The sequence below is a fragment of the Squalius cephalus genome (assembly GCF_949319135.1).
Source record: "Squalius cephalus genome assembly, chromosome: 11".
Classification (NCBI taxonomy): Eukaryota; Metazoa; Chordata; class Actinopteri; order Cypriniformes; family Leuciscidae; genus Squalius; species Squalius cephalus.
This window is the reverse complement of record NC_137132.1, coordinates 24116567-24144429: the sequence shown is the minus strand read 5'-3', so window position 1 is coordinate 24144429 and position 27863 is coordinate 24116567. Positions and strand designations below refer to the sequence as shown.

Below are 27863 nucleotides of genomic sequence, written 5' to 3'. Positions count from 1 at the left end.
TATTGAGCAAAACTATTGTTGAATGTCTCTTTATTATATTTTCATACAGATTTACACAGCATAAGAAGTCTTACGGTTAGTTTTAGCACTCAGCCCTTTGGTATCTCATCCTACTATTTGTCCTCGCCCCCTGTTGGCCGTTGTGTTAAACTGCACGGGTCAATCAATAGAAATGAATGCAGAGTGGGAGGGCTGGTCGTAAGCAGTGAAAGTAGAGTGGGCAGGCTGGCTGTTAAAGAAAGAGCTGCGCCTCAGGACCCTCCTCTCTTCATCACTACGGCGCTTTTCGCCCGTTGTTCGTGAATCGTGAGGCCCTTTTGAAGAACTCCGGCTCGCCTACCTTTCCTCGCGATCTGTTTTATAGAAGTGCCGGACTAATATTTATCCGGACCCTTACACGTATTGGATTCTTATTACGCTCTTTTTTTAACTGACCAACGGTATATATTAACGGCTCCGGCCATGGCAGCGAGCGCGAAGCGAAAGCAGGAGGAAAAACACCTGAAGATGCTGCGGGAAATGACGAGTTTGGCGCTCAACCGAAAGTGCTTCGACTGCGACCAGCGCGGCCCGACCTACGCCAACATGACCGTGGGCTCGTTCGTCTGCACGTCCTGCTCAGGCATCCTGTGAGCCACCCTCCTGTGTCTGTCTGTCTGTCTGTCTGTCTGTGAGCCTCTTTATTTCGCACTCTGTCTGTGTCTCAAACCCGAGTGCGCTGCCTACCTAGACATCATAACCCGTGAAGCCATAAAACATGTCTAGTTAGGCAGCGCACTCGGTTTTGAGACCGATTATTTCAACCCAGCTGTTGAACCATTAACATAAATGTTTTTCTTTAGGGGGGTTAAAATGTAAATAAGGGTGGGTAAAATGGGTTGTTGTCTTTTTGGGGGTTGGGGTTGGTTATCTGTCAATTAGCCAGGCTTGATGGGTGGGTAAATTGTATTTTGGGTGGTCGTCTGGTTGGGCTAATGCAGTAAAATCATGAGTGTCTATTGTCTTGATACTCCAGCAAACTTGGGCAGTGAAACCTGTAGGCATATCACTGGACTTTTCATATGTCCTGCATTGGCTTATCTAGCTGTAAGGAGAGGCCCTTGTAGATCAGATAAACCTCTGTAGAGCATGTGGAAGAGCTGGATAGTCAGAGACACATGGTGACTGTGTGACATGTGGCAAAGGGTGTGTGTGCGCACTCCTCTCCTGATAGCGAGGGCTGGGCTTGACATTGACAATCCCTAAATGAAGCTCAATTTATACTTGCTTGTATATGAAGATCAAGAGTGTGGAAAAGTTTGAGAAAACATTATAAAAATGTAAAAAAAAAAAGTATCTAAAATAAATTTGTTGTTAAAAACATTTAAATAATTAAATACTTCTATCGGCACAGTATTATATTGAGTACTATAAGAAAAATGTGATGATGCATTAATAGATAGACAGTGTGATAAATCAATGAAATAAAAAAAATTAAAAAAATTAATTAGCAGTATTATATTAATGCTATATTCAGTAGAACACTAATAGTTTATTTTATGTATATATATATATATATATATATATATATATATATATATGTGTGTGTGTGTGTACATATTTATAATATTAATATTTCACAGAATAGGCTATAATTGGTATTTATACATGTAAATCTAAATAAAGACCAGGATCATCATATTTGGGGGTATGTGGTGGTGTAGATAACATGCATAAATATAGCCTAGTTATATGTCGTGCCTCTCGATCTATTGTTGGCATTGCTCAGCTTTTTGATATCTGAAGTTGACATCTTGATCTTTACACGGAAGAAGTCCTTTTCCGTGTAATGATGCTTCCCCATTAGTTGATAGGGGTCAAATTGGCACAGGAATGAATGCTGAAACATGCCATTAAATTAGCAGAATCTTCATTGAAAGATGCATTTAAAAGTGACTTATAAGTGTATAGTGAATATACCTCTTATGTGCTGTATCAGCATTTCATCCTTGTTGTGTAACAGTCGTCTATGCAGGGGATTTTGGATTAGAGTTGGAAATGCTTCCTAAAATAATGCCTTTTTAATTCAGATTGCAAGAGTGATCCTGCTGCAAGTAAGTGATGCAGATTTGCTTGGATTTTGGTAAAAATTGGAAATAAGCAGACTACCTTCCTTCATGGGTGTGGTCTAGAAGTTTTCGCATCTATGAAGCTGACAGCCATGGTTTACTGAATTAATATCGCCCTTTTGCATCTCAAGTGGTCCAAAGTTGCTTTACCGTTTAGAATTTTTTAATTTTTAACCACTTGAGATGAAATTACCCACATATTTTTTGCTCTAAATGCCTATTTTATGTCTATAGGCTATTTATTCAACCATAATATTGAGCCCAACAGATTACTCCACCACTGTGTCCATGAAAAAGCAACTGAATGCATTTTATAATAACAATAATAAATAAATTCTATAAACAAATTAAGAACACAGTGGTGCAGTAATCTGTTGGGCTCAATATTATGGTTGAATAAATGTGTTTATTCCTGCTGTGTAATTCAATCCTAATTTTATTCTTGGTTTTGAATATGATGAAAGCTGACCCACTTTTTCCCATTTTTGAACATATTCGCCTTGATAGCAGAGTTTGAAATGGATTGTCGGAATGGAATAGTATATTTTAAAGTATTAATACTTCTATTGTGCTCGTTCATTAGCTAAATGTCTTCATAAAGAATCTGAATAATTGGTTGTGTTAATTCATCATCAGAAACAGAGATGTGAAGGACTATCTCATACATTCTTGACTCATGACTAGTGAACCTGCCTGAACCAGTCGTGTCTGAAACATGATGAGGAAGGTCTCACGGGTTTGCGTAAAAATGGGTTTAATTTCCCAGCAACTGGATGAGGAGGAGACCGTTCTACTAGACCTTTCACACCTTTGAATTTTTAGAAGAGTCTTGCAATAGCCACCTCCTAACAGATAGCTTACATTTGAGCTACTCCCCCAAAAGGTGGAAAGATGTTTGAGAATGATCCCTCGTTGACTCCCATGTGAAACATCTGCCTTCCATTTAAGCACTTCAGAGAGGAATGCAACAAATAGTCTGACAGATTGGCACTGTTCCTGAGTAAAGCTATTGATAAATGCTCTTGCTGTGCTGTGGTGTGGTTGGACGTCGTCCCGTTGTCCAGATACTGGATACTCTTCTTCTGAGTGACCGGTCTACAGAATTACAAAGAAATGGTCAATAATTCTCCCAAAGGCAGAGGAGAGGATAGTGAGATGAGTGCGATCGATTGAGCAAATAAAAGAAATCCGAAGCGAGTTTGTTGTTCTAGCTGAACTCTTCTGGAGTCCTGGAGTGAGGAGAGGACCGAGGATCATGTTAGTTTATTTGGAAGTGTGATTAGGTGTATTTGAACAAGCCTTTGCACAGCTTTGAGGACTGTTAGTTATGCAAGGTGGATCAGGCTGATAGTCAGTAATAAAAACTAAACTTACTAAACTAACAATAGAGTACTGCAAGGATTGTGTATGTTTGTAGGCCAGCCTAGAAATAAGCATTAAGGGCCGTACACACCGGGACGAATATCGGCGCGCGTTATTCGTCAGCGTTTTTCAACGCGTTTTTTGTGTTCACACCCAAGAGATTTTCGCTGACGATGAGCCGAGTGAACATGTAAATTCATTCCCTGACATTAGATGGCGCTTAATGTAAAACAGAAATACCCCGGTACACAAGGTCCATTTGCTCTGCAATACCACTCCATAACAGTTCTCTTTTATCAAAATTTTTGTAGTCGCTGTCGCGTTTGTCATATAGTTCTTTATGTTCTGACACCAACGAGACCAGCAGCTCTACAATCATCTTGCCTTGCATCTTCCTCGTCTTATTTCTTCCCAGTGTAGACGCTACTTGGCATATATCTTCTTCGCTGTTACGTATGTGTGCTCGGCAAGACCGTTTTGTGTTTGAGCGCCCCCAAGTTGTGTTTTACTGTAACTTCAGAAGCTCCAGACACGTGAGCAAAAGCGACAATCTCATTGGTCAGATAGTTTTTGACGCAGTGCGTCAAACCAAAAAAACGAACCCGAGGCGTTTTTTAAAAAATGACGCTTTTACGCGTGGCGTTTTTCGTGTCGGTGTGCACACTCACATTGCCGTCCTTTGTTTAGTCACGAGGCGTTAAACGTCGGCGAATATCGCGCGCGAAATTCGTCCCGGTGTGAACAGGCCTTCACACTGGTTCCCTCAACAACAAGACAATAAGAATTTTCCATTGGCTTTAGGATAATTGCAGAAAATAAGCTCTGTGGCCATCAAAATATTTGCCCCTTTAACACAGAGATTCCGGAAAATACACTGATAATGTGTCCTGGGATCTTTCATTTTGGTTCATTCACGCTGACTGGCTACGTTTACATGCAACCAAATAATCCATTAGTAATCGCATTGACGGCTCAATCGGACTGAAAAGCCTTCATGTAAACACCTTAATCGATCCGATTGAGCTTGATCTGAATGAAAATTCAGCGTCATCATACGGCACAGCCTTTTTTTTTTTTTCACACAGGGCCCTGTCCGGGACTGGTCCCGGCAATGTTACTAGGTCCCCATCCTGGGATCGATGCCGGACTCAATCCCGGGACGTGTTTGCGTTCACACAAGGCACTCTGGCAGTTTTATGCCAATTTTCCAGGATCAACTCGCAGTGTGAAAGGGGCTATTCTTACACAGTTTGTTTATCAAGATAATCGGCACAAATGAACACAACTTTTTGAAGCATAAATACAATTGCCAGAAGTACAAAGTAAGGGTATAAGGACTACGCCAAAGTCGCATGCATGACTTCTGTGTCATTACCACTAAGCTTTCGAAAAACTCTTTCAGGCTTTATTTAAAAAACATTTTCCCTGAAGGTTTGAGTTATAGAATAGTTTGCAAGAGTGCGATTATGAACGCAGTTAGGCGATAAAAGGGGTCTATTGAGTAGGTGAGTTTACCTGTTCAGCGTGAAGATGTTTTATGTCTCCACTTGTTTAAAGATGGTGCGGAAAGCAAAAGCCTGTATTATCATCTTGTCTGCGTCCATTGCAAATAGCGCCGTTTTTGCTTCCTTTCGGCCCAAGCTTTTCCGGTTCAGTGCGCCTACCAAGTGTATAGTGTAAATGCAGATATCGGATATGGGTCACTTTTAAAAGATGTAAAGCTGGGTCATCAAAAAAATTGGATATAGTCAACTAATCGAGTTGGGCATCAAGACCTGCAGTGTAAATGCGGCCTTATTGGCTTGTATTGTTCCTCCATTGCATGTCTGTGAACGAACGGTGACTCTCATAGTTAACTCCATCAGAGGAGATAATTAGGTTCTTTTCTAAGCACCAGCTTTTAAATGACTTCACCGGAGAGAGACGTCTGCTCCCCGCACTGGAGCGTGCACACCAGATGTCAGACAGCCAAAGCATGGGAGTCTTCTTACAACCAATCTGCAACCTCTTTAGTAACATTTCTACAACTGACAGTGTGACAGTAAACGTCCCTCTTAAGGCTCAGTCACACCAAAAACGATAACTATATTAGCATCCACACCATGGGACGTTAATGTTCTGCTTATTATAAGCGCGCACAGGAGTTATGTCGTCTGATGCTTTAAATGCTCAAGATCGTTTTTGTCAGGTTGATTCTGATGGGTTTTTTTGTTTATCAGCTGGAAAAATAATTGTTCTAAAAGTGATTCAAATGATGTTGTTCCTCTGTCATTTTCGTTATTGTTGTGGTGTGGAGTCGGACTTCCCTGTTCTCATAGAATTAGTGTAGGTTTTTTTAAGTATATGGATTATTCTTTAGGTTATATCATTAGTTTTAGTTCAAATGAATTGTTTAATACTACCTTTTAATTTAGCAATTTATCTTAGTACACTTTATATTTAAGCTGATTGTCAAAAGCAAAATATATGCACAATTTTCTCTGTCTGGGTTGTAGAAAAGTGAATGATTAACATGCTATTAATGTATGAGCTATTAGGTGTTGGATTTTAATTAGGGCATTTGCATGGGGAGATGATCCTCTGGCCTTGCCCGGATTCACAACTGTGCCAGCGGTTCCCGGTTTTAATCCTGAAAAACTGATTTTGCCGTGCTGCTCATACATAGTGGGTCTCATTCACTAACCGTGCATGAAATCTGCGTACAAACGTTTTCACGAACAAATCATGATTTTATTCTAAATTTATGAAAAAATGTAGAAAAGGCGTAAACCACGTGTAGACATAAATCACGTACTCTTGGTCTAACATGAAAAAAATGATTGACTGATTTTAATTCTGAACATTCATTTTTATTTTGTTCTATATCCTAACCCTAAAGTATTACACTTCAGCTCATTGTGTACAGCTTTTGCCTCAGCACGTTATCAGATCTTTGATTTTATTCAGGTCTGTGTTTGCGATTGATACTATCATGCAGTGATTTTGCTGCATTTCCTCTCACCTGATCTGAACTTTAATCACACTCTCTAATCTGTGCATTTATAATCACTCTGGTCATTATCTGGCTTGTACATGTGACTATGAGAGAGCATGTATGTTTCTTAAACAGGAAGTGCATGTCAAGTATTCGCTGCATCAGCAGCATGTGATCTGCATGTGCACAGGAAGTGGAAACAGTAGGACAGGAAGCACACATTGTCCTCTTGCTTCAGTGGTTGTGTGTATGTGTATGTGTTCAAAGGCCATTGCTCCACTCACACTTTTCAGATATTCACTTAATTTGATGGTTCAATCAAATCACAGTAGGATAGAAATCTATGATATAGGCTAGATTTTTTTTTTTGTGGCTTAAAATATTGTTCTCATCATTATACCCTGATGTATCATCACCCTAACATCATTTAAGCTCGATGGTGTTTTAAGCCCCCAATGGCTCATTAGAGGCAGCTAACCCTACCCTCAATCTTAAACCTACCCATCCCCTCGCTGCCTGGAAGGCGCCGTTGGGGGCTTAAAACACCAAACACCATAATTTAACATGGGTGAATTCCAGTAAATTAAAAACAAAAACAATATATACCAGAATTCACCCTATACTGTATATTATCAGTGTAATATCAGCCGTTGATCGCCCTTCTCTCAAGATATCCGGACCAGCATCATTGAGAAAAGCCATATATCAGCTGACCACTTAATTGAACTGTGATTTTCTTCTATAAATCTCTGAATAGGAACACAGATCTTTTGGTGAGGAGTGTTACCTGAGTAGAGATTGGATGATGTCAAGCTACCAGCAAACACTTCCCTGTTAGTTTTATGACGGGGTCAGTTAGTAAACCCAGTAAACCCATTCCAGAACAGGGTGGATCCATCTCTCTCTCTCTCTCTCTCTCTATCTCTCTCTATCTCTCTCTATCTCTCTCTCTTACTCATTTCCTCTGTCTTTCTCAATGTATCTCTCACCTTCTCAATCTCTCTTTTACTCATTTCCTCTGTCTTTCTCAATGTATCTCTCACCTTCTCACTCTCTCTTACCCACATACTCTTTCTTTCTCAATGTATCTCTCACCTTCTCACTCTCTCTTACCCACATACTCTTTCTTTCTCAATGTATCTCTCACCTTCTCACTCTCTCTTACCCACATACTCTTTCTTTGTCTTTCTTTATTCTCTCTATCTTGTCTTTATTTTAGTCACACACTATTGTTTAGGCATGTGACATTTCCTTTTAGCTGGTTTGCCTCTTTAGCTTTTTACCATTGCTTCATACATTTTTTTTAATGAAAGCTTTTCTTTTTTATTTTTTTTTATTGAAGTTTTTTTTATCATGAAAGCTTTTTTTATGTTAAGCAGTAATTGTTTCATAAAAGCGATAAGGCACTCAAAGGCATTCTGTATTATGTCATGGCTAAAGAATTTTCTTTTTAGGTATGGCGCAAAAGTATTTGTAAAGATCATTCATATGAAGTGAGTTGTGCAATGTTGCGGTCTGATGAGTAGTTTGTGCTTTTCATACGTTTGGGGTCGGTAGGATTTTTAAAAAGTCTTTATTTTATCAAAAATACAGTAAAAACAGTATTATTTTTAAAAAAAAACACTAATAGAAAAGTTATTTTAAATTGTAATAAATAATATTTTAAATTGTCATTCATTCCTGTGATGTCAAAGTAAAATAGTATTTTCTTGTGAAACATTTTCTGTATTTTCAGTGTAACAAAACAAAAGAAAAACATTTATTTGAAATAGAAATCTGTTGTAACATTATAAATGTCTTTACTGTTACTTTTGATCATTTTAGTGTGTTCTTGCTGAATAAAAGTAGTAATTTCCTTCAAAAACGTTCTTACTGTCCCCAAACTTTTGAATGGTATGAATACCTTTCTGCAGACTTGCTGTTTCAGATGTGTGGTTTTTGTGTGTGTGTGTGTGTTTGTGGGTTTGTTGATGACTTCAAATGATGTAGGGCCTATGTGTTCAGAGGAAGTTTCAACATTTTATCTGGCAGTGATTTCTTAAGAGGAACTGAAGTATTGTGCAAACCCACATGCTGACAGACCTCACAAATGTGTATACATGTATTTCTCTTTCTGCCATACTTTATCACTGAGGAGACTGGCCTCTCACCCAGTTTTTGACCCATTTTGCCCGAGCCCGTCATCCACCTGCTCAGAGCATCATCAACCCCAATACAACCACCAATCGCACAAGCACAACTCACACCTCACACTCTCATTACTGAAACCAGATGCGGCATCCGCAGGCTCACCCGGTGTGTGAAGTTGATGCCAGAGCTTCTCACCACCGTCTGAAATGGCTTTCTCACACGCTACTCTTAAAGGTTAAGTGTTGGCCTTAGGCACTGTTTGCTAACTTTCCATCTCAAACATTAAAACAAAACATTGGCGCTCTTAAAACCCTCTGAACAAATGCAAGTAACCCAGTACACGTGGGATCAGTCCTGTGTTTCCCATTGTGTTTCTGTGGGTGTGTGTCAGGGTCATTCATTAGGCAATGCTGCCCAACACACAGTAGGTGTAAATCCATCTAGTGGTGTCCTGAATCCTGATCCAAATAATGTTCAGTTGTCCTGATGATTTGGTGGAAGTCTTTTTGTGTAATTTCTCAAAGACTGGCTGTGATTCATATGTTATTGGATAGCCGTCTCTGCAAGCGTTGCCCCTAAAATGACATCATAATAATGCTCTTGTGTTTGGCCAGTCGCTGATGTTCTGTCTCTGATGCTTCTTGTCTATGTCAAGGGTGAAGTGTGTCGTCCTTGTGCCTGATGAAATGAGGACCTCCTTTTTATAGATGCAGGCTGAATAACAAGAGACTGTTCGCCCACTTTGAGGTTGATCCCATTTCAGTGCAGCAAGTTCAAGGGATGTTACTCTGTCGTAATCTTGAATCAAAATCACCTCCCCTCACTCTTGCACCGACTTCTCTTCTCTGATGACGTGTTTACTGGCGCGAGGACCTGTCACTCACAGCACTAGCACACCAGAATAATCCAATCAATTCCCGCTGGACAAAATCAAGTCCTGCCCCTGCCCTACATTTTTTTTTTTCTTGTTTGTGAAGCTGTTTCACTCGGATATAGGGAAAAATAGGGAATCACAATAGGGAAGAAAAGACTACCGTTTTTTTAAAGACTTCTTTTTCATGCCAACTTTAACAATGGTGTGAATTTAAAATGCACATATTTTATGTAAGGCATATGTTTTGGTTCTCTGTTTGTATTCTGTGTGTACTGGCCAATTTTAGCTTGTGACCATGACCAGCAAAGCGTCAATCAAAAAATTACAATTGTGTCATCATTTAATCTCCATCATGTCAATCAAATCCTATATGCCTTTCTTTCTTCTATAGAACACAAAATGGACTGAGTTTACCCTTGTTTTGAGAGCTACACAATCAGGGGGCCCAGGGCCCATTAGGGCAGTGGTTCTCAAGTGGTTTGTCCATGGGACCCACATTTTCCCATGGTCATCAAGCCGCGAGTATATATTTTTTTAGTATATATTTATAGCCTAATATATAGGCTATATATTATAATTTATTTGTTTGAAAAAAATTCACAAAAACAATTGTTGACACACACGTACCGCGTCCCCTTTTACTTAACATACACATAAATTGTACGAATACGACTAATAATCTGATGAATAAACAGTAGGCCTATAAGGTAACGCTATTAATTAGCCTAAATAGCAGTCCCAAACAATTTTTTGTTAATGCAATTAAGTCGTAAATATACCAGAAAAATATATTTATCTTGGGGGCTCTTTAAATGTTATTTTGAAGTCAAAAAGGTTGAGAACCATTGTAACACGCTTCCCACACAATAGTGTATGATTTCAGAAGACTTGAAATAGAGTGCAAAAGATATAGTATACACTCACCTAAAGGATTATTAGGAACACCATACTAATACTGTTTTTGACCCCCTTTCGCCTTCAGAACTGCCTTAATTCTACGTGGCATTGATTCAACAAGGTGCTGAAAGCATTCTTTAGAAATGTTGGCCCATATTGATAGGATAGCATCTTGCAGATGATGGAGATTTGTGGGATGCACATCCAGGGCACGAAGCTCCCGTTCCACCACATCCCAAAGATGCTCTATTGGGTTGAGATCTGGTGACTGGGGGCCATTTTAGTACAGTGAACTCATTGTCATGTTCAAGAAACCAATTTGAAATGATTCGAGCTTTGTGACATGGTGCATTATCCTGCTGGAATTAGCCATCAGAGGATGGGTACATGGTGGTCATAAAGGGATGGACATGGTCAGAAACAATGCTCAGGTAGGCCGTGGCATTTAAACGATGCCCAATTGGCACTAAGGGGCCTAAAGTGTGCCAAGAAAACATCCCCCACACCATTACACCACCACCACCAGCCTGCACAGTGGTAACAAGGCATGATGGATCCATGTTCTCATTCTGTTTACGCCAAATTCTGACTCTACCATCTGAATGTCTCAACAGAAATCGAGACCAGGCAACATTTTTCCAGTCTTCAACTGTCCAATTTTGGTGAGCTCGTGCAAATTGTAGCCTCTTTTTCCTATTTGTAGTGGAGATGAGTGGTACCCGGTGGGGTCTTCTGCTGTTATAGCCCATCCGCCTCAAGGTTGTGCGTGTTGTGGCTTCACAAATGCTTTGCTGCATACCTCGGTTGTAACAAGTGGTTATTTCAGTCAAAGTTGCTCTTCTATCAGCTTGAATCAGTCGGCCCATTCTCCTCTGACCTCTAGCATCAACAAGGCATTTTCGCCCACAGGACTGCCGCATACTGGATGTTTTTCCCTTTTCACACCATTCTTTGTAAACCCTAGAAATGGTTGTGCGTGAAAATCCCAGTAACTGAGCAGATTGTGAAATACTCAGACCGGCCCGTCTGGCACCAACAACCATGCCACGCTCAAAATTGCTTAAATCACCTTTCTTTCCCATTCTGACATTCAGTTTGGAGTTCAGGAGATTGTCTTGACCAGGACCACACCCCTAAATGCATTGAAGCAACTGCCATGTGATTGGTTGATTAGATAATTGCATTAATGAGAAATTGAACAGGTGTTCCTAATAATCCTTTAGGTGAGTGTAGATCACTGTTATGTAGCTGTTGTTAGGAGCTCTACTACATCCGGCTAACTAATGTAAATAATACCTATTCATAGCACATTTGCATAATTTCAAAGGTTAGACTATGAGGCTGCTGAAGAATTATTACTGGTGCGATGGTTACAGGCAGTTTTGGGTAAGTTAGACGTTCGGCTTGAGGAAGTTTGTTGAAGCCGAATGGTTCTTGGAGGACACGGTTACAAAATCCCAACCCTGTGCCAATGGCCCGCAGCAGATCGTGTGAATAATTTAGCACCTGGTCTAATCTTACCAAGGCCTTTCTGTTCATGCCCTTCAGAATTTATCACTGAATGCCTCATGGCACCATAAGAGGAAACACACAATATAAATATAATAGAGGAAGTTACAGGTGACGTCCACAGAATTGGGAATTTTTTTTTTTAAGGGAATTTACCAGCACACTTGCATTACCACATGCAAACTATTTGCGATTGTTAGAGCAGAAGTGCTGTGTTGGCATGTTTGGATTTGCCTTTTGGGGGTTTCGAGGGGGTGCGTTTGTGTGAATGGTGTTTTGAACATCTGTTGCAGCTCAGGTGTCAGATGAACTGTCACCCGTTTCAGCAGAGGGACGGCAGAGTAGCTTTAAATGTCTTTTCCATACTTACACGTACTAAACGCTCCCTCCCATTCCACTGGCATAGAAACAGGTGCATGTGACTGAGTGTTTCTTAAAGAAATAGTCAACCCAAAAATGAGTGTTTCACGAAAGAGAGTAAGTCATGAGGTTTAGTAAGTTGATTTTCAGTATTGGGTGAACAGTTTCATTTAACTACCTAAATGAACTTCCTGTTAGTTATTAACTGCAAATGGCTTCGTTAGATGAAAGAGAAAGGAAGAGATCAGGGGGTGGAAATAACAAAACGGATGCGTAAGAGAATCAGAGGCAGCATGTCCTCCAGTAGACACACACTGATCCCTAGAGAGCAAATCTGAGAACGATAACAGGGTAAATACAGGAAGGAAACAGGCTTTCTAATGGGCAGCCCTTACACATGTTTACATTGCTCTTGGGCATTCAGAGATCAAGTGTTCAAAGATCATCATGACGCTGTGGAATAAACACACACGCACAGACTGATTCAAAGACGCATTGAATCATCAGATGGTCATCCAGTTGTTTTCAGTTCCTCATCCTGTGAATTTCTTTATGTGGAAAGAAAATTGACATTTGAAATTGATTAACTTAACCAAACGCATCCTAAATGAGATACATATACACACATACACAAAATAAACATAATGTTGCAACTTACAATTGCTGTGAAAGCACAAGCGAACTTAATTGTGCTAGTCAGAATGTGTAACTCCTGTTGTGGATGCGCTCTTCCCATAACAACAATTAATAACATTTAAATCTAAAGATATCACAACATTTTATTGTGAATGCACATGCGAATTTGACTGTGCTAGTCATGATTGAAGGTGTAACTGTTGTGGAAGTGCTCTTCCCGTAACGACGTGCTAAAACATGGGCGCAACATTCTTTTACAGTGGTGTTCTCAATATAATATTATGTAGCCTAAATGAAAGATTTGCGCTGCACATTGCAATTAACTGTATTTTCCTTTTGGAAGCGATCCCAATTATATTTCAAGCAATTCAAAACCATCATGGCATCAATAGTTTCTCAGCTGAAGGCTGAATGTGTTGCTTTCACATTCACACGAACTGCGGCACGGTTCGAGTGCAACCGAGTTCAAACCATCCGCATGACAGCGTTCACATTAGCGATTTTTCATGCGAACCGTGCCCCGTTCCGAACTAAACTGCCAGTGTGAAGCACCCTACAAAGCGCTCATTGCGGTGTGATTTGAAGGCAGCATTAGCTCACCACTCTCTCTACACTTACACTATCAGTCTCTTCCACCCCCTCACACACCCGTACGCTCTCATTCTCTCCGCACACAGACTTGGCGAGGTGCCGAGCAGTCTGAATTTGTCCTTGTCCTAGATCTGTGTGTAATAAGCAGGTTTGTAATGAAGAGTTACAGTGAGAGGGAGCAGAAAATCTAATTCACACTACAGGAGATTTGCAACACTTTCCTTTATTTAATTAATCTGTTACCCTTTTTTCCTCTCCCCTTTAGACGAGGCCTGAATCCCCCCCACAGAGTGAAGTCTATTTCCATGACGACTTTCACGCTACAGGAAATTGAATTTCTACAGAAGCATGGAAATGAGGTAATTGATGATGGCATAGTCAAAGTGCAGTGATGTTTTTATTGACACGGTGATTGTGTCGTCATCTCTGTGGACTGTTTGTGCTGATATCTGGACGCCACTGAGTTTATGATTTACGTCGAGGTCACAGTCGTATGTTTGTGATAGGATAAATGACGGGAATTTCTGGAATTTCTTTTCTTGAAAACGCCCTTACATCAATAAAATTATGAGACAGTTGTTCTAAAAATAGAGTAGCCATATAAATATGTAGATATGTGTGTGTGTGTATATATATGTGTGTTTCTCTAAGAGCTTCTTCTGAACCACATTTCATCTCCCCCCTTCCTTTCTTCAACATTCCTGGGATTTTTCCCAGGTCTCGTGAGGCCTGATTAACGAGGATGAGCTGGAAATGATGTTGCGTGCTGAGGAGACTCTTATTTGAGTGCTCTGTGTCTCATTACGCACACGCTTTAATCTCCCATTTAAACCATGATGAATTTCAGGATGATCTGTGCATGCGTGTGCACACTTTTTGTTTTATGAAGTTGTTTTATGTCTGATCAGTCTGATCAGACAGCGGGTTTGGTGTATTAAAGTCTCACAGCATCTGTCAGTCTGAACTTCTGATTTGGTTTTCGATGATGAGGGAATGTCACGCAAACTGTTGAAGTTGGCAGATCTTCAGTAATTTGTCTAGCTTACTAAGTGATAATGCATTTGCACAAATATTTCAGAGTTTGAGTGCACATACTGCCTTTTTGAACAACGCAAGAAACTCTACAATTCAAAATGTTGGGGTCAGTAAGAAATAGGCAGCGGCTAGTTGCACTAAGTGCAAATAGCGATATATATTCTATTTACACTATAAAAAAGTAGCAGTTCTTTGCAATAAGTGCAAATAGTTGTTAGATGCTGTGTATGTATACTTAGAAATAGTGGCAGATACTATTTTTCACCCCAGTATTGTTGTACTTTAACAGGATGCAATAATAACATAGAGTGTAAATGATTATATTTATTAAAATTATTAAATTGATGCCGCCTTATTGGAACAATATGTCCTTCCTACCCCTAACCAATAAACACTTTATTATTAAACGCACGTTAGACACTTTATTTCCACTTTTCAAATATTTTCTTCATTTTTATTGAAAATAAATGCCTTTCCAATCTGATATGTGATGGGAAAAGGGAGAAGAGCGAGTTTGGCAAAAGGCAGACTCTGATTCGGGTCGATCGGTTCAAAAGCTACTTTCATGCGCCATACTCCTTACAGCCTGCGCCAGTGCAGACGCTGAATGGAGCACATCGTTTTTAATCTTGTGTGGCCCAACCAGGCATTGGAAGGCTGAGTTAGTGTAAATAGCCTTTGCCAACAAGACAGGCTGTTTACACTTAGTGTAAATTACATTTAGTGTAAATAGACACTCTGGTAAGAAATATTGTATTTTTTAAATGAGTTATCTCATGTTCACTAAGGTTGCATTTATTCAAACAAAAAATAAGTTATATTGTGAAATATTACAATTTAAATAACTTGTTTCTATTTGAATATATTTTAAAATGTAATTTATTTTATATTCAAGTAATTTTCAGCATCATCAGTCCAGTCTAATATATATATATATATATCTGTACCTTATTGTTTATCGGCTGATATTGCATTTTTGTTCTTTTGTAATTTAGCATATTGGTTGATATTGGATATTTAATGTTGCATGTTCTTTTTTACGTTTAGATGACCTTTTCTGTCATCTAACACTGACTTAAAGGTATTTAAAAACACTAATAATTTAATAATCTTCAGTCAATCTCAAAATAAATCTTCATTATTCATACTGTATATTACATTTGTGATGCCTAAATTCCCTTGTAGCATTTTTCTGTGTAAAAAAAAAAAACAGAAGTTTTATCAGAAGTTTGACCATTTATTGATTATTGGCCAAATCATGAAAGTAATTATCAGTTTATTGATCCATAATATGGCAATAAAAATCTTTCACAAAAAATGCATACTATTTTTGATAGTATTCAGTACATACTGTGTACTTTGCAGTGGTCAGTTTAGTTAGTATGCCTTTCTGAAGCGTTGAAGGCAGATGCACTGATTCCTGGGTCAGTTTTAGCTTTAATCTCGTGGATGAGCCCAACCCGGCCTCTCTTGGACCAGCACAACGAGTTCATACAAACACTGAAAGTGTTATTACATTAATGTTTGAGGGTCATAGAAAACTTCCCTGAGTGTCTGTAGGGCTTCTCATTAGACTCAAGTGATAATGCGTCTTCACTCTGCTGTTGTTATACATAATTAATAAGCTGCTAGCACTGTTTTTTAAGGGTGTGTGTGTGTTTACACACACAAATGTGTGTCTGCATTGATTATAACTAAATGGAGGCAGTGTCTTCACTGTTGTGAAAGGCTTTATACACACACACACACATGCAGCATGTCCTGCCTTGCGCTTTGCCTGTTAATTTATCAGTTGTGATATCTGAGTATGTGTGCATTTGACTCCCAAGAGAGTTTATTTAAATGTTTTTCAAATGTCAACTTAAGATATTTGTTTCCTTCTTGAGAATGTGTGAGTGCATGTATTCAAAGCAAGACTTTCCTTAGTATGAATGCCTCAGTGCATTGTTTTTCACACATGTGAGGCAGTGAGAAAGAGATACTGAAGAATCTTTCTGTTTGTCTGTCTTCTCTCTAATAAAGTAAGAATTAATGGGACAGAGTTTCTTTAAAAACCCTCAAGTCTTTTTCATGTTTTTTGACATGGATGAATCTCTGTTTTACATGTTTATGGTATATTTGCCACTTGAATGTCTGATGATCTTTTTCTCTCTTCATGTGTGTGCTTTCATGCATTTGCAGGCATGTAAACCGATATGGCTCGGCCTTTATGACGACAGAAACGTGGCCATCCCAGACTTCAGAGAACCTCAGAAAGTCAAAGAGTTTCTTCAGGACAAATACGAAAAGAAGCGATGGTGAGGAAGAGCACAGACTGAAATGTTCATTATTATGTTTGATATTTAATTGAGGTGTCATGTACAGTCAGTCATCATTACTGCAAAATATATTATCCCACTTATTACATGACTGCATACCAAATAAATTAAGTTGTATGTAAAAAAAAATATTAATACAGCACATTTGAGTCTTGATTTGCACTTTATTGCATGTGATGTGTCATATTGGTTAATTATTACCTAGTGTTTTCTGAAACTTTCCCAGTGTTTTTAAAATTGGATTTGCATAGGCACATGTTTTTCTTGGTATCATTAAGATAAAATAAACACATCATGGTGTATGTGTGCTCTGCTCATTTAAATGTCTTTCTCTCAGGTATGTTCCTCCAGAGCAGGCTAAGGCGACTGTGGCGTCGGTTCATGCGTCTATCTCTGGTTCGTCTGCTAGCAGCACCAGCAGCACTCCAGAGGTCCGACCTCTCAAAACGTTACTGGAGGAATCAGTACCCAGTTTACACTTCAGCAAAAACACACCCAGCCAGGTAACACAATGATATATATGCAACTGGGTTTGTTTTGTTTTGTTATGTATAGAAATTAAGGGTGCTTTCACACTAGCACATTTGGTGCACATCTAGGTTCGGTTGCCGTGAGTTTGGTTCATTTGTATAATGTAAGCGCTATTTTCCGTACTCAGGTGCGGAAAACTCAAACCTACCCAAGTCCGCATGAAAAGGGTAGTCTGGAGTTCGGTTCACTGCTGATATGATTGCAGTCGTACTAAATTGCACAAGTGAACCTCTATTGATGACGTATGATTCTGTGTGTTTGTGTGTGTTCTCACTCACTTTCCTGATAAGCGTGACTGATGCACTGCAAGCGGAGAGAGTACAGAATACTGTCCAGAGAATACATGTCTCATTTCTGCTCGCCTTCAGCAAAAATGGGCTCCCGCGTTCTTTTGAGCATTTGCACTATATTCGCAGTAGAAAGATGCAAGTGCCATTTGAAATCAAAGCCAAAGGTTCAAAAAAACAAAATGTAAAAGTGAGGTGAGCAACTCTATGCATTGTTCCGCCTTCTCTTGCGTCGTTGTTAGAGGTGTAAACAGATGCTGTTTCACGATGCCAACACACCACGGTTCGGACCCAAACTATTTGATTGTGAGAACAATCCCAGCGGGGGCAGGGGAGGGGGCAAACGAACTCTGGTTCGAACCAGGCAATCGAACCAAGTGTGAAAGCTCCCTAATGCTTTTATTCTGCAAGGATGTATTACATTGATGATAAATGTATGATTACAAAAGATTTATATTTTACATGAATGCTATTCTTTTGAACTTTCGATTCATCAAAGAAACCAGACAGAAAAGTATCACGGTTTCCACAAACAATATTCAGCAGCAAAACAGTTTTCATCATTGATAATAATAATAATAATAAATGCTTCTTGAGCAGAAAATCGATTTCTGAAGGATCATGTGACACTGAAGACAGGAGTAATGATGCTGACAATTCAGCTTTGCAGCACAGGAATAAATTACATTTTAAAATATATTAAAGTAGAAAAGAATTATATAAAAATTTTATAATACTTCACAATATTACTGTTTTACTGTATCAAATAAATGCAGCTTTAGTGAGCATAAGAAACGTATTTAAAAACCTTACCGACCCCAAATTATATTTGTGGTTAAGATTAAATCAATATTGACCATCTTTACTTTCTTAATACGAGTTTCTGGTCTTATTTCTTCCCTCTCAGTCTCCGGTTGTGTCGCGCGCTCAGCTGGCCCAGCAACAGTATCAGGACAGGAAGTTCGATCTGCTCAGCGAACTGGGTGGCGACATTTTTGCAGGTCCGCATTCGCAGTCCACGGGCAACGCAAACTTTGCCAACTTTGCACATTTCAACAGTCATTCAGGTAAGAACAAACTCGCACTACAACAAACCATCCATTTAAAAAGCAGTACTTTAAGGTTCAAGACAACTCTTAGGGGGATGTGGTCTGGTTTCCCATCATGCTGTACTAGATTTATTGACAGTGTTGCCACGGTCACAAAAACCATAACCACTAATCCTTACTGGCATCTCTTGAGAGTAATGGTCTTAAGTTTTATCAGTTAATGCCAGTAACCAGGTCCAGAGGGTCTGTATGGCTGGATTTTGAGCCAGTGCTTCTGGGTAGAGGTTTTCTGTTCATTTCATGCATGCATGTAATTTTTTTATTTGTGTCATGTGTTAGTGGGTTTGTTTTAGGTTTGTGTGATTCGACATTGTATCATTCCACTTTACATCAGCATGTTTAATGTCTTCATATACAACCAGTGTTTAAGTCAGCTAAATTTACAAGATTGTATTTTAACTGAAAATGTGAAAATTAATAGAATTTTTGAGATTTCCTGACTCAGTTGACCTAAACGCTGGACATGTTCATCCCATAGTTTCATTCCTGTTTCTCTGTTATTCCTCATCCCATTTTCTGTTTGTGTGTGTGTGTTTGTTTGTGGTGGACCCCAACAGCGCAGAATGTGAATGCTAATGCTAATGCAGACTTTGCCAATTTTGATGCGTTCAAATGTCCGGCTGCTCCAACCACAGCAGCGTTTCCATCAGCGCCACAGGACTCATTTCAGCCCACACAACCAGGTATAACACAAGCTCACAGCCAGGCATATGAACATCCATTCACCTCAAGCCTCCCTTTAAGAAATGACTCCTTGTCCAAGTTGTGCTGTTAACTTAGAAATGTGATTCGTTCTGTTTGTCTTTTTTTTTTCATTGCTGATTGTTTACATTGTCGCTTCTCAACCATTCCTTCTTTTTATCAGTGTTGTTTTAATTATACATTTAATTCTCTCTAAGAAATTTTTTTTTTTTTTTATTGTCATTTCAGTTCCTCACTTTCAGCTTGGCTTATTTTTCTTCTGTTTTTAAGTTCTGTTTTGTTCAGCGGGAATGCATTAAATTGATCAAAATATGACAGTAAAGACTTTTATAATGTCACAAAAGATTTCTATTTCAAGTAAATGCTGTTCTTTTGAACTTTCTATTCATCAAATAATTATAACTATGTATCACGGTTTCCACAAAAAAATATTAAAGGAGAACTCCGGTCAATTTTAACATTGAGCTCATTTTTTTGTCAATTTGGAGTGCTGTCAGTACAGAGAACAACGACAAAAATCGGTGTTGCCTACACCGTGTTATCCTCTTTTTAAAATTTGCACCCTGTTGACTTCAATGGGGCAAGTTTTAAACCTGCTTTTAGCCATTCAGCCAGCGCACATACCTGTATTTTCTTCCTGTTTTCGGTCGAAGTCCACAGTAATCGATTGTCGAGTTCACGCGCGTGATAATAGGTAACTAAACCTATGCGCGTGAACTCGACAATCGATTACTGTGGACTTCGACCGAAAACAGGAAGAAAATACAGGTATGTGCGCTGGCTGAAATAACATCACTTTTATTCATATTTTTCACATCTACTGCAGTCAGATTCACCCGTGTTAACTCTAAAGGAATCACTCACATGGCTGGGCACTTGTAATGACCCATGACACATCAAGGATGTTAAGAGGCTAAAAGCAGGTTTAAAACTTGCCCCATTGAAGTCAACAGGGTGCAAATTTTAAAAAGAGGATAACACAGTGTAGGCAACACCGATTTTTGTCGTTGTTCTCTGTACTGACAGCACTCCAAATTTACAAAAAAATTAGCTCAATGTTAAAATTGACCGGAGTTCTCCTTTAAGCAGCTCAACTTTTTTCAGCATTTATAATAATAATAAATGTTTTGTGGGCATCAAATCCGCATATTAGAATGATTTCTGATGGATCATGTGATACTGAAGACTGGAGTAAATTCAGCTCTGCCATCACCCAAATAAATGACATTTTAAAATATATTAGAATACAAAAGTTATTTTAAATTGTATCAAATTTCATATTACTGAATTTGATCAAATAAATGCAGCCCGTGTGAGCATTAGTCTTCTTTCAACATTAAAATTGACCCCAACTTTTAATAATTTCTATTACTTTTTCTTTCCTGCTTTTCATACCTGTGCTGTCATTCACTCATTTCCTGTGCGTACGTCAGTGTACAACAGTCTCCCATTTAGTCGCAGTGTGGGCGAGTTTACCTCATCGCTGCCTCCACTGGCCATGCACAGTAAGTCACAGCTTGTGTGTGTGTGTGTGTGTCTTGTGCACACACTCTGTTCATTTGCTGTTTGAAGTGGTTTTCCTGACACTATCATGCAGTGGTGTGAATGAAATCCGATTTTCCTTATATAGCTCCTCAGGAATTCCCCTCTGAGTCAATGTTCCCTCTAAGTTGTGTGCTTCTGTTGTTGCTCCTGTGTAGACGGAATAACATGGATAAAGCTGACCCATGTTGGGAAAATGTCTTGAATCTGAGATGTTTGAACGTTTTGGGTCACATTCAGCTCATACTCTCTTACTGTGAACAAAACAGTTGAGATTTGAGAGGAAAATTCTGTCTTGACAAAACAAGTCTTTATATTTTGTTATAATTTTAATATTAAAAATAAACATAATTTTTATATTTTTAAAATTAATGTAATATAAATGTAATTAAAGAATATAATTAATAGTCACCTTTAGTTTTTATTGTGCTTTATACAATACAGATTATTTGAAAGCAGCTTTACAGTGATAACAGGAAAATGATTCAATGATGCAAACCAAGATCAATTCGGCTGCAAAGTAGCTTTAAAAAGAAAACAGTGTCATTGTTCAGCTCAAGTAAGTTGCGTTGTAAAGATAATCAAATATTAAATTGGTTAATTTCATCTATAAAGCAGTTCTGCAGAAAACAGTGATGTTATCTTCCAGTTCAGTTCTCATACAACAGCATCAGTACAGTCAAATCAATAATATTGTTGAATATTAAGTGTCCCCAACTAAGCAAGCCAGAGTCGACGGTGGCAAGGAACCAGAACTCCATCAGGTGACAGAATGGAGAAAAAAGGGCCAACGAACGAACACGGTGTGGTTTAATTCCGGGCTGCATCACAATTAAACTGAATTATATAATATGAAAAATATAAAAATTATGTTAATTCAATAGAATATTTTTTAGAGCAAATCTTATAATTATTTATGTAATAATTATGATTATTAGGGGCCAATCACCGAAGGTAGGCACCTTATTGTCTCCGCTGGTGTTCTTGTTATTCTTCCGTTTCTTCTTCTTCCACTCTTGAGTTTAAGGCAGCCCATAGAACCACTTGTAGGAAAGTTATGAAATTTGGCACACTGATAGAGGACAGCCTGAACTGTCAGCATGGCAAATTTGGAGTGTCTAGCGCCACCAACTGTCCAAATTTGTACTCACATTTATGCTAATAACTTTTGAACCGTAAGGGCTAGAAACAAAATTTATTTTATTTTCAAAAACCTTTTTCATCCGATTCCTTTGCTTTGACTTTTTCTAACTCCTCCTAGGCCGTTACTTCGATATTCATGAAAATTGGAACAGATCATCTTCAGACTATGCCGACAAAAAGCTATGGAATTCAAGTTGATTCGTCAAACCGTTCTTGAATAACGGGCAAACGATTTCAACAAATAGAACACCAAAATGAACGTGAGGCTATATTTCCGCAACGCTTTAGCGAATTCTGACCAAACTTGATGTGTGTTATGGCAACCATGACCTGAGGCCACCTGCACCGTTTCGGCACAGTGCCACCTAGTGGTCAGGAGATATGAAAAATGTATCTTTTTGCTTATAACTTCTGAACAATTTGTCCAAAAGTCACAAAACTGGTGTCTTTTAGATTCGGTGCAGCATTTTGAGTATCCCATATTGGCCATTTTGTATTTTGTCGTAAAATGCTATATTTTATGAACGCATTGGCGTATCGTTGCGAAACTCGGTGTGTGTCTTCGGCACCATGCCCTGACAGTACTAGATGCCGAGAACATGGATACCAATTTTGCTATAGTTGACCGAACTTCCTGTCTGCCATTTTTGATTTTCTTCAAACTCCTCCTAGACCGTGTCAGATTATCTTCAGACTGTGCTGACAAAAAGTTATAGTTTTTGTATACAGCAGCAACAAAGTTGAGGCATGAAGCCAAAATGACTCTGAGGCTGTATCTCTGCAATGCTTTGTCGTGTTGACACCAAAAATGTGTCAATGTGTCTTTGTCACCTTACTCTGACCACACTACATCAAATTGGTCAAAGTGCCATCTATTGGTCGAAAACGTTAAATCAAATAACTAGTGACTGTATTTATGATTTTTCAGGCATTTTGCCTAAAATCATCTTAAAATATCTTTAACTGCTCATTGTTGTAGTTGGTCTGACACTCCCAGCCATGGTGGCATGACTTATCGTGTTCTTTGTGCCTGGCCCCGATAATTGCTGCTTGCAGCTATATTTAAATATTATTATTCATTATTGTGTAAATAATTAATAAATAATTTGGGTTTCCGTGTTTTTAGCGGAGTTTACTGTTCTGTAAAAAAAAAAAACAGGGTCTGCCCAAAACAAAACGTGTGAAATGGACTTTCTACTGTGTTGTTGCTCCACAACAACAAAACTTAGATGAAACACTGCTCTTTAATCTTTTCTCTTTTCTTTTCCTTCCTCAGGTAGCTCATCAGGACTAGCTAATCCCAACTTTGCCAACTTCGATAACTTCCCCAAATCGTGCAGTGCTGATTTTCCCTCGTTTAGCTCCACCCAGAGTAACTCTGTGGAAGCAGTCAGTGTCCCTGCGGACCGATACGCAGCCCTGGCCAACCTTGACAACGTATTCGGCACCAAACCTGAACAAGGTGCATTTTCACACACTCTTTACAGCTCATCTCTATCTAGGCTTGACATGAATTTTTTTAAGCATGACTCATTTTTCTAAATATTTGAAATGCACAACTTTCCGGTAATGTATCTGTATCCTGTGCATTAATGTGTGCTGGGGTTTAAAAAAAACAAATTCTGTCTCCCTCCACAGGTACGAGCTCGGCCCCTCCATCGGCAGGTGTGGGTCCGCCCCCTCCACAGGCAGCTCTGTTTGGCGGCGACCGCTACGCTGCTCTAGCTGAACTGGACACGGTCTTTTGCACCTCAGCGCCAAATGTGAGCGGCTACAACACTGCCACCACAACGCAAGGGTGAGACTATAAAAAGACAGGTCTCTTTTCCTCTCATCGTCTTTTTCTCGGTCGTGTTGAACACTCTTTCTCTCATTCAGGTCTATGTTTGGATCCTCTACAGCTGTTGCTCCGGCTCAAGCACAGCAGGGTTTACCCAGCATGCTTCAGGGTTTTGCAGGTAAACGTCTTTCAGATCTATTGGAGATCTCCATTCTGCCGCCTTCATCGCATCTCCTACATCTCGACTGCGTTTTCTAACAGGGCCTTCAACAAATCCATTCGTCGCTCCCGGGGCTCCGCAGGCCACTAACCCATTTCAGACCAATGGAAGAGGAGCAGCGCCAGGAGTGGGCGTGGCCACAGCAGGTATAGGCGTAGCTTACATGTACCTGCTAAATCTTAGAGTTTAAATAAGTCGATCGGTCAAACCCCGGCGTTTATTCTCAGAAAATCTCCTCTGAATTCAAAGCAGGCTTTGTCCTCGGTTTCGGAAGAGTTTAAGACACGAGAAGCAGCTCTTGTTTTGTGTCTCATTATTTATTTAACACACCAGAGGGCTTTGTGAAGATTTTTAAGTGGGTCAGATACGCCCAGTCTCCATGCTAGGAGCTAACAGCTTGAGATCGCTCTCACACGCGAGATACAAAGACACCGCAGAAGAGCTGCAGAGATTTCTATATCCCTGCGGCGGATAAATGTTGAGTGTGTGTGTGTTTGTGTTCCAGAGAGAGAAAGCAAAAAGGCAGAAAGGAAAGGCGTCTTTATTTAAATGTGAATAAGGAGGAGAGTTTTTATATAGGCCAAAAATGAGAAAACAAAAGAGCAAGTGCGCTGCGACTGATGGTTTTGTTTGGCTGTGTTCTTGACATGCTGTTCAGACATGATAGGACCCCTGCAGGGTCAGGCTTACGCTGCGGCTCACTTTGGTATGTCCATCTCTCTCTTTCTCTAATTTTCTCCCTTATTTCTCTTCCTTTTCTGGGGCTTAGCCTTGACATAAGACTAGCAGGATAATATAAACATCACTGACCACAATTCTGCGGTCATCCTGACCTTCTGACCCCATTAAAGAAAGGTGTGCTTGTGTTGTCTGAGGTGGATGAACCCCACATAATGTATTGTCTTTTTATCCTTTGCATTGATATCCCATGTCTTCAGCTGTCACAGAAAATTAACCAAATGCATATACGTTCAGTAGGCAATTAATATTTCATTAGATACAAAATATCAAACCAAGTGGCATCTGAAAACAAACGATGCCAGAGCTTTTCTTTTCTTAATTGGGGGCTATCATGTTTTACAGTGTCCAGTCTTCAGTGTCACATGATCCTGTCACTTTTGATCAATTTCAATTGTGTGTATGTTTATATATTATAAACTGTTGGTTGTTCTTCTCTGAGGGCTGTGTATTGTTTCTTTCCTTCTTCTGTTTTGTCATCTGCTCTGCCGATTTAGCGCCACAGATTTCTGTACTCAGGACAAAAATAGTCAACATGACCCTATTTACTGTTCTTATTTTGAATGATTCATCAGTGCATGTCACTTGAGATTGGTCTTCTAAATTTAAAAGTAAAATTTCGCTTTTCGGAGTGGAGAGTTGGAAAAAAACATTAAGCTCTGTCTTAATTTAGTTTGTATGTTTTTTTCCATTGCAATTCCATTTCAAATCCACTGGTAAATAAATTAGGTTAGTTCATATAATAAAGTTTAGCTGTTATTTAAAGATTTTTTCCAGTGAAGTTAACCTGAAACATGATGTCAGTGCATCTCACAGATTGGCTAAAAAGGAAACTGCATTGAAAGTCACATGTGTGTATTTAAGTCAAACTGAGACTCTTTGTGCCCCGTAGCCTCTTTCGGTCCACCGTCCATGAGCATGCCCACTGGTTTTGGAAACGCTGCTGCATACAACCTTCCCACCAGCTTCAGTGGAAACTTCCAGCAAGCGTTTCCTGGACAGCCGTACGCCCAGCCGCACGCGTATCCCCAACAACCCAACGGTAGGGGCTGAGAAAAGATTTTAATGCTGTTATATTAATGCTTTTACAATTCAGTCCACCATCATGCAGCTTTTTGTAGAATGTTTCAGCTGTACTTCAGCTATTAAGATTTTCACGTTCACATTTTTTTGTAGTCACATATTTGTTTTGTTAGGAGGTTTTGCTGCGTTTGGTCAGGGTAAGGTCGCTCCATTTGGACAGAACATGACGACACCTGGAGTAACCAACAATCCCTTCCTGGTGAGTTAAAGAACTCATTATTGCAAGATTGCAATGTTTTTATATATATATATATATATATATATATATAATTTATTAAATTACATTTTTTATAAAGTCTACATTTAATTCCAAATGTTAATTTGAGTCTATTTATTTTACAAATTTTACATTTAAAATGTACATTTTGAAGCTAAATCTTTTATTTAGAATTTATTCAGAATTATCAATTTTAATTAATAATTTATATATTATAATTTTACATTTTAAATCTACATTTTATTCCAAATGTTCATTTGTCTTTTTTTTTTTTTTGGCTTATTTTTTTATATTATTTTTTATAAAGTTTACATTTTTATTGCAAATGTTCATTTGAGTCTCTTTATTTATTTTACTAAATATTTTTATTTTGAAGCTATAACTGTTATTTAGAATTAATTAATAATAATGAATTATAATAAAATATATAATTATAATATATAAATTGGTAACACTTTATTTTAGTGTCCTTGTTACATATGTTACATGTACTTGCCATAGTAATAACAGTTAATTATGCATAATTACATGTAACTAACAATCAACCAAATCCTAACCCTACCCTATCCCTATAGTAAGTACATGTAGTTAATTAATATTACTCAGTACTTATATATATATAATTACACCGTAACAATGACACCTTAAAATAAAGTGTAACCTATAAATTATTAAACATTTAAACTTTACATTTAATCTAAATGTTAATTTGACTCATTTTTTATGCATTTATTCATTTGCTTCTTTTATGAAATCTACATTTAATTCCTAATGGTTATTTGAGTCTTTAATTATTTATTCATTTTACATACAAAAAAAAAAAAAACATTTATTTTGAAGTTAAATTAATTAATTTGTAACTGTTATACATTTATAATTAAGTTAAACATTGTAATTCATAATTTATGCCTACGCTTTATTCCAAATGTTAATTTAATTCTATTATTGTTATTTATTTTATTTATTCTGTATTATTTACAAAAAAAAAAAATTTGAAGCTAAATGTAGTCATTTATAACTAATTAATTGTTATACATTGTAATCTAGACTTTATTCCAAATGTTATTTTAAGTCTCTTATTTTTATCTATTCTGTATTCTTCTTCAAAAGACTGTTATGTTGAAGTTAAATCTGCAGGGTTTTTGTTGATCTTTTGTCTTCCAGGCAGGGGCGCCAGCAGCACAGTTTCCTGCAGGAGGCTCATCCACAAACCCCTTCTTATAGCACTCTTTCGTCCTCCAGCGGGCGACCTGCGACCCGTTCGCACCTCTTGCACTGTTTTGTTCTGCAAGTAGCTTTAAAAAAAAAACATCAATTTCTTAAAGAATTTTTTATTGAATTTTAAGAGCAAAAGAATAAGAAAGAAAAAAAAAAACAGCAAAACAATAAATACATGATCATGTCTATGGCAACATCCATAGCAACAGAAAACAAAACATTATGCAGGGTTGTCTGGAGAAAAGGAGCTTTTTTTTTTTTTACTTTGCTCCTTTTGTCATTCCTGTTAACTGGCCTGGAAATCATCTGCACGACGTGGCGGATAACTAAGTTATTGCAAACCTCCTGTTCATGTTAATGCTGCAATTCTGTACATAATTCTTTCATAGAAATTGCTAAATTTTAGATCTTTGTGCATATCAGTATTTGTATCTTTAACACATACACACATGTACACACACATATGCTGCATATACGCCGTTGACGTCCGCCATGCTGT

The 27863-nt window shown here is 38.5% G+C and overlaps 1 protein-coding gene across 5 annotated transcripts; it reads left to right on the top strand.

Annotated features, from left to right (window-relative positions):
• The first annotated feature begins 178 nt into the window (after positions 1-178).
• Positions 179-27510, top strand: agfg1a (ArfGAP with FG repeats 1a). Of its 5 annotated transcripts, XM_079886149.1 has the most exons (14): positions 184-629; positions 13707-13800; positions 16658-16773; positions 17132-17297; positions 18520-18679; positions 19279-19404; positions 20857-20928; positions 23385-23570; positions 23747-23906; positions 23987-24066; positions 24150-24254; positions 25739-25888; positions 26043-26128; positions 27311-27509. In XM_079886149.1, exons 1-14 carry the CDS (start codon positions 463-465, stop codon positions 27368-27370), a joined length of 1728 nt encoding a protein of 575 aa, XP_079742275.1. In that variant the 5' UTR covers positions 184-462; the 3' UTR covers positions 27371-27509. The 5 variants fall into 5 exon arrangements, with proteins under 5 accessions (XP_079742278.1, XP_079742276.1, XP_079742275.1 ...); XM_079886150.1 differs by lacking the exon at positions 20857-20928 and having other exon boundaries at positions 181-629; positions 27311-27508; XM_079886151.1 differs by lacking the exon at positions 24150-24254 and having other exon boundaries at positions 27311-27510.
• Positions 27511-27863: the final 353 nt, after the last annotated feature.

What these genes read in the sequence shown, in the direction of transcription:
- agfg1a (XM_079886149.1), top strand. Translation starts at nt 463, where the DNA reads ATGGCAGCGAGCGCGAAGCGAAAGCAGGAGGAAAAACACCTGAAGATG. An exon ending in GTATCCCCAACAACCCAACG is followed by an intron (nt 25,889 to 26,042) that starts GTAGGGGCTGAG and finishes TTGTTTTGTTAG; the next exon opens with GAGGTTTTGCTGCGTTTGGT. An exon ending in TAACCAACAATCCCTTCCTG is followed by an intron (nt 26,129 to 27,310) that starts GTGAGTTAAAGA and finishes TTTGTCTTCCAG; the next exon opens with GCAGGGGCGCCAGCAGCACA.